Consider the following 12449-nt stretch of genomic DNA (forward strand, 5'->3'; position numbering starts at 1 on the left):
AGGGCAATGGCGAGGGAAGGAAACAGAGTAAACAGACAAAAACAGAAGTTGAAAGCGTTAACGAGTAAATGAGATTCCAGAGCCCAGGGGGTTTCAGACTCATTAAACATCTGCTGCTCCAGTCCCATCTTGCATTTTGAAGCTGCCCCCACGTTACTTTCATTGGTTGGAATAGGAATTGGTTTACTATTGTCACTTGTACTGAGGTACAGTGAAAAAATGTCTTGCATAATGTTCATACAATTCATTACACAGTGCATTGGGGTAGTACAAGGTAAAACAATACAGAATGCAGAGTAAAGTGTCACAGCTACAGAGAAAGTGCAGAGCAGCAGACAATAAGGTGCAAGGGCCATAACGAGGTAGATTGTGAGGTCAAGAGTTCAATTTATTGTACAAGGGAACTGTTCAATAGTCTTATAACAGCAGGACAGAAGCTGTCCTTGAGCCTGGTGGTACGTGCTTTCAGACTTTTGCATCTTCTGCCCAATGGGAGGGGGGGAAGAAGAGAGAATGTCCAGGGTGGGTGGGGTCTTTGATTATGCTTTACCAAGGCCGCAAGTACAGACCATGGAGGGGAGACTGATTTCCGTGATGTGCTGAGCTGTGTCCACAACTCTCTGTAGTTTCTCGCAGTCCCAGGCAGAGCAGCTGCCATACCAAGCTGTGATGCATCCAGATAGGATGCTTTCCATGGTGCAGCGATAAAAGTTGGTGAGTGTCGAAGGGGACATGCCAAACTTCTTTAGCCTCCTGAGGAAGTAGAGGGGCTGGTGAGCTTTCTTGGCCGTGGTGTCTACATGATTTGACCAGGACAGGCTGTTGGTGATGTTCACTCCTAGGAACTTGAAGCTCTCAACCCTCTCGACCTCAGCACCGTTGATGTAGACAGGTGCACATACACCGTCCCCCTCCTGAAGTCAATGACCAGCTCTTTTGTTTTGTTGACATTGAGGGAAAGGTTGTTGTCATGACACCATGTCACTAAGCTCCCTAACTCCTTCCTGTACTCCGACTCATTGTTATTTGAGATCCAGCCCACTACGGTGGTATCACCTACAAACTTGTAGATGGAGTTATAGCAGTATCTGGCCACACAGTCATGTACGGGGAGTAGAGTAGGGGGCTGAGGACGCAGCCTTGTGGGGCACCAGTGTTGAGAATAATCGTGCTGGAGGTGTTGCTGCCTATCCTCACTGTTGCGGTCTGTTGGTCAGAAAGTCAAGGATCCAGTTACAGAGGGAGGTGTTGAGTTCCAGTTCTCGGAGTTTGGTGATGAGTTTGCTTGGAATTATAGTATTGAAGGCGGAGCTGTAGTCAATAAACAATAGTCTAACATAGGTGTCTTTACTGTCCAGATGCTCCAGAGACCAGTGTAGGGCCAGGGAGATAGTGTCCGCCGTAGACCTGTTTTGGTGGTAGGCAAATTGCAGTGGGTCGAGGTTGTCTGGGAGGCTGGTGTTAATGTGTGCCTTGACCAGCCTTTCAAACCACTTCATGATGGTGGATGTCAGAGCCACCGGGCAGTAGTCATTAAGGCACGTTACCTTGTTTTTGTTAGGTACCGGGATGATAGTGGTCTTCTTAAAACAGGTGGGAACCTCAGATTGAAGCAGGGAGAGGTTAAAAATGTCTGCAACTACCCCTGCCACCTGATCTGCACAGGATCTGAGGACATGCCTGGGGACACCATCCGGGCCAGATGCTTTCCGTGGGTTCACGCTCAGGAACACTGATCTTACGTCCTCAACCGCAACCATGGGTTCAGGTGCATTAGAGGTTGTCAGGATGGGTGGTGACAAACCAATCCCCTTCTGTTCAAAACACGCATAGAACGTGTTAAGCTCAATCGGGAAGGGATGTGCCGTTGTCCGTGATGCAGCCCGACTTCATTTTGTAGCCGTTATAGCGTGTAAGCCCTGCCACAACTGACAGCTGGTCTGGGACTCGATTTTGGACTGATATTGTCTCCTGGCATCTCTGATAGCTTTACAGAGGTCATATCCTGATTTCCTGCAAAAGTCAGAGTCACCTGATTTGAATGCTGCAGTCCTAGACTTTAGTAGGGTGTGGATCTCCCAGTTCATCCATGGTTTCCGGTTTGGGAACACCCGGATTGTCCTCTTTGGTACACAGTCCTCAACACACTTGCTGATAAAGTCCGTGACGGTGGTGACACACTCATCAAGACTGGCAGCTGAGTCTTTGAACATGGACCAGTCCACTGTCTCAAAGCAGCTGCGTAGAAGCTCATCTATTTCCTCAGGCCAGCACTGCACGACTCTCTGTACCAGATCCTCCCATTTCAGCTTGTTTTTAATGCAAGGAGGAGGAGCACAGCCTGGTGGTCTGACTTACCAAAGTGAGGGCGGGGAGTGGGTCAGTAGGCAGCTTTGATGGTTGTTATAGCAATGATCAAGGGTCTTTGGGCCCCTGGTGTGACACAAGACATGCTGGTAACACGCTCTCGAAGTGAGCCTGGTTGAAATCACCTGCAACAATGAAGAGGGCCTCAGGGTATCCCGTTTCTAGGCTGTTGACCACAGAGTATAGCTCATTGAGTGCAGGCTTCACATCCGTCTGGGGTGGGATGTAGACTGCCGTCAGGATAGCTGATGTGAACTCTCGTGGCAGGTAGCATGGGCAACACTTCACCATTACATATTCCAGGCTGGGTGAGCAGGAACTCGCCAGGACCATCGCGTCCGAGCACCACGAGTTAATCATTAAGAAGCAGACCCCGCCGCCTCTAACTTTGCCCAAGGTCGCTGTACGGTCCATTCGGTGGATTGAAAACCCCTCAGGTTCTGTGATGCAGTCAGATGAAGCAGGTGTAATCCATGTTTCAGTGAGACACAGCACACAGCAGTCCCTCATTCTCTTTGGCAGGTCAGTCTTGCCCTTAGTTCATCAACTTTTGCTCTCGACGGCCTGGATGTTAGTTAGTGGTCCGCTGAGGGTGGGGGGTCGAACCCATGCTGTTTCAGTCTCACCTGCAGCCCAGCCCTCTTACCACGCTTCTGAGGTAAGTGGTTGCACTTGGTGGGTCCTTTAAAGCACCAGTGAAGACTCACACAGTTGAATGTCTAGACTAACTCCAAACCCATCCCCGCCAGGAAGTAACCTGTGCAGGAGGAGCCCCACACTCCACAGGTCCAAGGCAAGAAGGTTCAGCCACGGTGACTGTGGAGTTAATGATCTCAGAGACTTCACGCCAAATCTCAATTCTGATCCTGAAACAAAACCAAAACTAACTGAAGAGTAGTTTCTCTTTGGAAAACATGGGTGGGTGGAACGTAACAAACCGCAGTGAGAAGCCTGTCGGGTCAGTGCAAAGACCAACTACATGCAACATCAGGATTATATTTAAGATCCAGGGATCGCTATCATTTCAGAGAACTCAGGTTTCCCTGTGTGAGCCAGGTTCATGTGTTCTCAATCACAACTGACAAGTCCAACAGTCTTCAGGCACTTCCCCCACCCTCCGCTGCACTCCCCTTTTGGTGCCTACGCTCAGTGGGGGCAGCGTTGAGGAAACCCTGTGAGACTGTGCCAGGGGAGCCCCATGACACCATAGGGTTGCCCTCCCTGCACTGCCTTCCCTCAGCATTGCCCCCGTGATATTGCAGGGGCTGGGGGCAGTGCTGAGGGAGGGCAGTACCACTGGACTTGGGGGAGGGGGAGAAGAGTGCTGAGGGATCCCCCTGGGTTGCCTCTTCCACAGACGTACAGCGGAAGGCATTCTTGACCGGTTGCATCACGGCCTGGTGTGGAGACTCGAACACACAGGGACGCAAGGGGCCACAAAGAGTGGTGGGACTCAGCTGGTTCCATCACGGGGACAGCTCTCCCCCACCATCAAGGACATCCACAAGAGGCGACGTCTCAGGAAGGCGACATCCATCATCAGGGACCCCCACCTCCCGGGCTGTGCCCTCTTCTCGATGCTGCCATCAGGCAGGAGGTACAGGAGCCTGAAGACCCACACCTCATGGTTCAACGACAGCTTCTTCCCCACTGCCGTCAGGGTCTTGAACCCACCTGAAAAACCCCAACACTAACCTTGGACTGTATCTCTTTCTCTCTCCTAATTTGTACCAGTGTCATTATGTTCATTTTGATGTGTAAGTTATATATAATTTATGTTAACTTAAGTTCATGTTAAGTTCGTGTTAACTTAAGTTTGTCGTGTCAGAATCAGATGTGTTATCACTGACTTGTATGATGTGAAATGTGTTGTTTTGCCACAGTAGTACAGAGCAAGGACCTAAAAATTACTATAAATTACAAAAATAAATAAATAGTGCAAAAATAAAAGAGGAATAACCAGGTAGTGTTCATGGACCGTAACGTTGATGTTTGTAACATACTGTAATGCTGCTGCCAAAAAGCCAATTTTCATGGCATTTATATCCTGCGTACGTGTGCCCATGACAATAAACTCGAACGAGTTCCCTAGGGCAATAAGTCAAAGAGGAGCTGGGACGTTCCCCCAGTTCCCTTGGAGTTAACCGAGCAGACCAGTAAAGTAATGGAGCTCACTGCTGCCTGTGGGGGCCTTGGGTATGAAAGTGTCCTGGGGCATCCCAGCTCACTGATTTGGTTCTGTACAAGGTTTACAGATAAATGTTCTGAATGCTCAAATCTCTGAGGCGTTTCGTTATTCTTTTCGTCTGCACTGGGCGTGAAAATCACATCCAAACTCGCCTGACAAGATACACACACACACACGCACGCACGCACATTGTGGCATCACATGGACAACAGGAGCATTAGGTAGTTGAAGAGATATCTGACTGCTTTGGGGTGGAGAAGAACCCGGTGTTAAGTTGGTGCCAGAACACAGGGTGGGGAAGAATAACAAGGTAAGGTATGAAACTGATACCAAAAGCAAAAAGTGACAAAGTTCACTCTGTTGCCCTGCTGTTCTTGCTAATCCTTGGGAGGTTTGATGCTTCAATGTTCCCGTTTACAGGAAAAACATTTGTGTGTGTAACTGGGACCACAGCTCAGTGCCACAGACCAGTAAATCTGAGCAAAGGGTCAGGGTCGCAGTACAAGACCCAGCTGTGGATATAAAATCAGACATGATTGAATCTTTAAAGAGCCACTTAGATCTCCGATCATCAGTGTTCGGCGGTTGCCAACAGGTTGTCTACTTGGTCCCAACAGCTCCATCTGGGTGGGCAGTGACACACCCTGTAGACCTGCTGCTTCATAGCTGCAGCAATCTCAAACTTCGGGTGCTCTCTGTGTGGAGTTTGCAAGCTTTCCCTGGGACCAAATGGGTTTCCCCAGTGTCCCAATTTCCTCCCACATCCCAAAGACGTGTGGGTCGGTGGGTTAATTGGCCACTGTGAATTGCCCCTGATGTGTGGGTGCGGGGTAGAATCTGGGGAGGGACAAGAACAAAATGGAACTAGTGTAGGATTAATGCAAGTGGATGGTTGTTGGTCAGCACAGACTCAGTGGGCTGTTGTTGGTCAGCACAGACTCAGTGGGCTGAAGTCCCTGCTGTTTGACTCTATGACTTCCCCAACCTGTTATTTCCCCCCCTTAACTCCCAAAAGTACTTTTCCCTCCAGTGAAATACTGGGCCTCAGTTTGAGCGCTGCACTGCTCACAGCACGGCTCTCCCTGGGTCAGGCACTGGGATCATCAGCCTGGAGCTTGACAGTTCCCAGAACAGGGCATGAGAAGCTTGCAGATATCAAAGGTGCAAATCTCCCCAGCCAGGCTGGCCGAGAAGTAGACAGAACTTTTCAAGGCAGGAGATTGTCAGTGGGTCACGTGATACTAGGAAAAGAGAGAGAAAGGAGGGAACGGGGGGGGGGGGGAGAGAGAGAGAGAGAGAGAGAGAGCGGAGAGGAGAGAGAGAGAGAGGAGGGAGAGAGAGAGAGAGAGTGGGGGAGAGAGAGAGAGAGGGGGGAGAGAGAGAGAGGGGGGGAGAGAGAGAGAGAGAGGGGGGGAGAGAGAGAGAGGGGGGAGAGAGAGAGAGGGGGGGGAGAGAGAGAGGGGGGGAGAGAGAGGGGGGGGGGAGAGAGAGGGGGGGGGAGAGAGAGGGGGGGGGAGAGAGAGGGGGGGGGGAGAGAGAGAGGGGGGGGAGAGAGAGAGAGGGGGGGGAGAGAGAGAGAGAGAGAGAGAGAGAGAGAGAGAGAGGAGGAGAGAGAGAGAGAGAGAGAGAGAGAGAACGAGAGAGAGGGGGAGAGAGGAGGGAACGAGAGACAGAGACAGAGACAGAGACAGAGACAGAGACCACTGCAGGTTACCTGGTATTCCTCAGAGGTCAGGCCCACTGCCGTAGCTGTTTCCTGCAGCTCATTGAGGGGCTGAGCTTTGAACAGCTTCTGCAGCAGGACATAGATGGCAGGAGACTCCGGGGAAGTCTGCAGCAGCACCACAAGGCCACCGTACCAGGAGGCGCGTGAGATGTAATGGGCGTATAGCTTCTCCTCCTTCGAGAGGAGCTGGAAGGCCTCTTTGCAGTCCAGCAGCGAGATGCCAATGTCATTGGGTAAAACGTACTGGGAGTCCACCATCTTGTCTCGTCCTAAGAAGTCCAACCTGCAAGTGCAAACAAAGCTGTTTAAATTCAACAGTAAAAAGTATGTTTTCTTGGAGACATTTTTCTTTCCAATAGCACCAACTCTGCCAAGGTGCAGTCCCAAATCCATGGGGGTAATCCTGTTATTATGGCCACAGAGCTAGAGGTACAAATCCTTTTTGAAGCGTTTCAGGTAAATGTATGGACAAATCTATCAGGCTTTTCTTTGTTCCAATTCCATTAAAAAAAATTCCACATATTGCAATGATGATCCAAAAGAAGTTACCTATGATGAAAAGTTGTGGAACAAGATGTGCTCATGCACGGAATGTCTCAGAGGATTCCCATTTCCACATTTGCTTTCAGTGCCGCGTCCCTTACAAAATCCTTCAGAGTCAAAAGGTCCAACTTCCCCACACTAGCAAACTCCAAGCTGTGATCCAGTAACGGCGCCATTCCTGTTAAGATAGCGCAGGAGGCAGGGAGACAGAGCTCCTGAAGCTTCGGTACAAACTCCAGGGTCACAGGAAGCACCTCCACCCCCTATCCTCATGGGTGCCCATCGCGTTATCTCAGCTCAAACCAGTACACAGGAGGATGCAACAAAGACTCTCATCTGTACTACAGCTTCAACACATCGCAGAACACTCTACTGCTGGGAGTAGTTTTTAACTAGAGTCACTGATCAAGGGATGTCAATATTAAAGAGACCACTGACACTTCTCAAAATTGAATGGGTTGTGCATGCCCAGCCAGTGTTAAAGGGCATTCATTCCTCCCCCCACCATTGCAAAACTCTCTGACACACCTCCAGGCAAACCTCCAACATCAAAGAGCCTGGTAGTTATTAGCAAGTAGTTACTAGTACTGCTGCTTCACAGTTCCAGCAACCCAGGTCTGATCCTGACCTCAGGTGCTGTCGGTGTGGAGTCTGCACGCCTTCCCTGTGACCGGGTGGGTTTCCTCCCACGTCCCAGAAACAGGCCAATTGGTCACTGCGAATTGCCCCTAGTATAGGTAGGTGGTGAGGGAATCGGGGGGGGGGGGGGGGGGGGGGGGGGGGGGGGGGGGGGGGGGGGGGTGAGAGGCGTGTGAGAGGGAACAGGGCACAGGGAAATAAGTGGGGGAAACGGAATTCCTCTGACAGCCAGTGTAAACCCAAGAGGCCAAAAAGGCCATCTTCCCTATCACGAGAATCTGGGATTCCAACAGGCAGGGTAGTGTAGCGGTTAGCGTAAACGCTATTACAGCGCAGCGACCCGGGTTCAATTCCCACTGCTGTCTGTAAGGAGTTTGTATGTTCTCCCTGTGTCTGCGTGGGTTTCCTCCGGGTGCTCCGGTTTCCTCCCACATTCCAAAGACGTGTGGGTTAGGAAGTTGTGGGCGTGCTACGCTGGCACCAGAAGCATGGCGACACTTGAGGGCTGCCCCCCCCCCCCCAGAACACTCTACGCAAAAAGATCCATTTCACTGTGTGTTTCGATGTACATGTGACTAATAAAGAAATCTTAAAGTGGCCACTTGTCAAAGGGCACTCACTCCCCTCTCGTAACACGGAAGGCATGCAGGCAATCCCCTCCAACATTGTGGGATCTTGCCAACCCTCCAACACTTAAAGGGGATGCAGGAACCCCTTCAAAGATATGGGATCTTAACAACACCTCCAACATTAAAAAGGGTTGAAGATCACCCCTCCAACATTAAAGAGGTAGAGGTAACCCCTCCAACAGGGTTACCTTACCTCTTTAATGTTGGAGGGCTTACCTCAACCTCTCCACCGTTTGGAGGGCTACCTCAACCTCTTTAATGTTGGACCTTGACAATCCTGCAACATTAAAAGGGCCCTGAAAAAGGACTTGCACCTGTAGTTTCTTTTTAATGTTCATTTCCTGTTAATAGAGGGACCAGGCTCAGCCCCAATATGACAGAGGTCCCGCTCCCCAGCCCACGTTAAAGGGGCCCGCGCACCCTACCCCACACTAAAGGGTTCACAACACTCCTCTCAACCCGCCTCTCTGACCACTAGCAGGCAACTTCTTTGAGTTACCGAGGCTACTGCAAGAGTAGCCAGACACAGCGGATTAAAGGCCCGGCCGAGGCGACGGCCTTACCCCCTCACCTCACCGCTTCACTCATCCACTGGCTCCGGCCTCCAAGTCGTGGGGAAGGGCGGGGCGACACCTCTCCCGCCTCCTTGTCCCCCCCCCCCCACCACCAATAGCGCGCCAGGTTATTTGACTGACGCTTCATTGACCAGTCGCAGAAGGCCGGTGTTAATGATTGACGTTACCCACCACCCAACCAGGAAGCGAGGGGCGGAACCTCAGTTTTAAAATGTCACGTGTTAACAGCTCATACGAGAAGGTTATTTCATGACAGTTTGAAAATAACATGTTAGGTGATCAAGCGATAAGTCTGGTATTAAGATTTAATAATAGTTACGGGAAAAATAATAATGCAGTGATTCCCAACCTGACGGACAGCCCGGTATTGATTGACATCCTATTTGATCAATCGGAAAGCAGAAAGAAATGATTGACTTTAAGTTCAACCAATCAAAGCGGAGGAAGAAATCAATCTGGCGTGGATATCGTTAGAAAGTATGAGATTTATATTAGCATAAACAATATCTCATCTCTTTATATAGATATGTAAATCTGATGAACTATTACCAACTGAGGTTTCTTTTATAACTATAATTGTGTGCAATTTGACTTTTTTGGCACCGGCAATGACAAGGGCAACGGCCGATTGTCCGGGGGAAGGATTAGTCCCGGACACATTCTGCGTGAAAGGAGTCCGTCGGTTCTTAACGGTCCGGGCGGCCGCCGCCAGAAGGTCGATGGCGGCTCCGGAGAAGAGCGAGGCGGCCGCTCCTCCTCCGCGACTCTTCAACGACTGCTGGGGCTGCCGGCTGGTGTGCGGCGGCGGCCTGATCGGGGCAGGTGGTTACGTGTATGCCTCGGCCCGCAAGGTGATGCAGAAAGGAGGGCCGACCGGGATGGGCACCGTGGGCCAGATCGTCTTCGCCCTGGGTGAGTCCGAGGGACGGGGGGACCGGCCCCTCCCCTCCCCTCCCCACCCCCCCCGCCAGACCCCTCTTCCTCCCTCCCCTCCCTGCCAGACACCACCCCCCCAGCCAGGACCCCCCTCCCCTCCCTGCCAGACACCACCCCCCCCCGCCAGACCCCGCTTCCTCCCTCCCCTCCCTGCCAGACACCACCCCCCCCCCACCGCCAGACCCCCTTCCTCCCCTCCCGCCACCAGACAGATCTCCCTCCCCAACCCTCCTTGCCCTATTCCAAACTCCCACCCCCGCAGACCGCCCACCCTACCCCCGGCCAGACAGACCCTCCGACGAGACTTCCCCCAACCTCCCACCCCACCCCACAAAGCCAGGCTTCCCCCAACCTCACCCTCCCCCCCACGTCAGACCTCCCCCAACCTCACCCCACAAAGCCAGACCTCCCCCAACCTCCACCCCCGCCAGGCTTCTCCAACATCCCCCTCCCCCCGTCAGACTTCCCTTCATTCCTCCATCTCAAATTTCCTACCTTTAGACAGACCCCCAACCACCCCCAGCCAGACTCCCCTCCCCAAAAGCTTCCCCCACCCAGACTCCCCACCCTCAGCTTTTCTTCCCCCCCCCCCCCAAGTAAGACTCCCCCCAACCTTCTCACTGCCCCAGCCACTCGATACATTTTTTTTTTGGATACCGAGTAAACGTGGGCAAAGGCACGAAAACAGAGTAAGATACACAACATGGCTGGCTGATAGATGGGCGGATCAGAACCAAGGAGCTACAGCCACCTGCTGTTGTGTCCCTGACCATTTCCCATGGGAAATATTTCATTAAGATTGCCCTCAATTAAACCCAAGATCTCAGAACATGCTGATGCTCACGCAGAACAAACTCTAGTGAGATTATAGGGAATTGGATTAATGGTTATAGGGATGTGGGGAAAGAACCCCAGGCTGCCTCTAATGGGCTGAATGGTCTCTTCAAGCTCTGTGTCAGCAACAATCTGGGTAGCATTCAGAGCTGTACATTGAAATCTGAGATGCTTGGCTCATTATCTGCCGTATCCACTGAGTTCCTCCAGCAATTTGTTATATTTCATATTGGCCCTGTTGTATTTTATGGAAAAAAAACTGCAACAAACCACTGGGTCAAAATTCTGGAAAACTAACATCATTATGGGTATACCCACTCTGAAGGACTGGCAGTTGTTCAAGAAGGCAGTTCACCTTGTCAAGGGCAATTGAGAATGGGAAACTGAATGCTGGCTCCCCCTGCAAAGCCTATATCCTTTGAATGAATAAAAATGTTATCATCTGGAAAGTGCTGTGAATAGACTCAATAATAGCCATTAAAAGGATGTTATATAAAATCTAGTAAAGGGGAAGCTGATTAATTGAATGGATCTCAAGTACCAAAACATGTCTGTATGATCTTACAATTTTAACATGCTCTTCCTTCTCTCTCGGCAGGCTTACTATCCTTGGGTCTGGTAGTCATGGTTGATCCTGTCAATAAATCTCACCCAAAGTACTGAGAACCATCCAGACCACAAAACAGCAGAAGAAAGCAGTCCCATCCAAGTGACTCCTGACTGACCTTGTTTCAGCACCAAGGGAAAAGTCCAAAGACTTCAGTGGAAACTTTCTCCTGGGCGAAAACCAAATCTTTCACACAGTGGAAGGAACTTATTCTCCACCAGATTCTAAAGGCTTGAGGTGTCCAGATAGGGCAGGAGGAATATGCACTGAATTGTGTGTGTTCATGTTAATCAGAGTTTCTGTACATGTTCAACATTGTAAACAGGTCATGTAGCTTGCTCAAAGAAATTAAACATCACAGTGACTTGTTGGAAATTAGCTGGTACAATAAATATATTCTATCCCTGAACCAGCTCTCTGAGTCGAGTTGTAGATCCAAGATCCCACTTGCAACTCTTTCACACAGACACATCTTCAAGTTCTATACCATCCTGGGTTGAAACACATATCTTTGTCCCTTCATTGTCACATCCAAATTCCAGTATTCCCAGCACAATTATGGGACAAATCCACTGTACCTCAAGGAGAATGTCCACTTTAACCTTCCTCACCAGCATCAAGGTGATGTAGCTTAAACAAGTCTTGCCCATGTTCTAAGCTGACCCTCCAGACTGCTGCCCATGGCTCATTGGGCATCACTCTTGCCCCTGTGCTGGGGGAGTACTGGGCTGTTGAAGGCACCATTCTCTTCGATGAGACATTAAGCAGAGGCCCTGGCTGGCCCTATGTGATCGTTGTAAAAGATCCTTTATAGCACAGGACTGGTGATGAGCAGGGAAAATTTCCTACTCTCAATTTATTTCTCAACCAACACTACTGAAGCAGACTAGTTGGTCACTTATTGTTTGTGGGAACTTAGTCTGAGTAAATCAGTTGCTGAGATTTCAACAATAGGCTGATGACCCAATGCAGATTACTCTTCAATTGTCTCAATGCTAACATTCATCAATCTCCGAACCCGTGGATTTCCAACCGGTTGCTCTTTCCTGATCTTCCAATCATTGCTGGAAGTTTAACAAAGGGCTGGTCACGGGGACAACAAGTGTCACTCACCACAACAGTAAACTCTTCTAGACCACTCTGCTCGGGCAGGAGTAATGCATTGAAGTGAAACATCAAGATGATACAAATTTTACACTTTTTATTTCACTTTTTTGCTTTATCTCGAGACAAACAAGTCCTTTGTTACAGAAGGCTGGCCTTGCACGATTAAAACCCTGGGGATGGCATGTTTCACACTCATAGGCACTGTGTAAGATCAAGGCAGGTGACTGCAAGTCTGCACTCTCTGTCCATTCACGAATTTACAACGCCAAATTAGTGCTGCAGTGAAGCAAGCTCCATG

The 12449-nt window shown here is 50.3% G+C and overlaps 2 protein-coding genes across 3 annotated transcripts in view; one reads left to right on the top strand and one right to left on the bottom strand.

Moving 5' to 3' along the window:
• Positions 1-8730, bottom strand: part of dpp3 (dipeptidyl-peptidase 3) — a 41421-nt gene extending 32691 nt beyond the window's left edge. Inside the window, exons 1-2 of one of the 2 annotated variants that reach the window (XM_052045028.1) lie at positions 8669-8730; positions 6270-6564 (exon numbers count right to left, since the gene is read on the bottom strand). In XM_052045028.1, coding sequence (XP_051900988.1) covers positions 6270-6539 — 270 coding nt within the window. In that variant the 5' untranslated portion in view covers positions 6540-6564; positions 8669-8730. Of the gene's footprint in view, positions 1-6269; positions 6565-8663 lie in introns of both variants that reach the window. The other variant, XM_052045027.1, reaches the window with a different exon arrangement.
• A 438-nt stretch (positions 8731-9168) lies between these two features.
• Positions 9169-11453, top strand: dmac1 (distal membrane arm assembly component 1). Its single transcript, XM_052045205.1, has 2 exons — positions 9169-9579; positions 11036-11453. The coding sequence occupies exons 1-2, from the start codon at positions 9276-9278 to the stop codon at positions 11098-11100; spliced, it is 369 nt and encodes a 122-aa protein (XP_051901165.1). The 5' UTR covers positions 9169-9275; the 3' UTR covers positions 11101-11453.
• The last annotated feature ends 996 nt before the right edge of the window (positions 11454-12449 follow it).

Source organism: Pristis pectinata, chromosome 38, assembly GCF_009764475.1.
Source record: "Pristis pectinata isolate sPriPec2 chromosome 38, sPriPec2.1.pri, whole genome shotgun sequence".
Classification (NCBI taxonomy): Eukaryota; Metazoa; Chordata; class Chondrichthyes; order Rhinopristiformes; family Pristidae; genus Pristis; species Pristis pectinata.

Bases quoted from the DNA above. Each gene is read 5' to 3' on its own strand.
- dmac1 (XM_052045205.1), top strand. From the start codon at position 9,276: ATGACAAGGGCAACGGCCGATTGTCCGGGGGAAGGATTAGTCCCGGAC. The intron at 9,580-11,035 runs GTGAGTCCGAGG...CTCTCTCGGCAG, and splicing joins CCAGATCGTCTTCGCCCTGG to GCTTACTATCCTTGGGTCTG.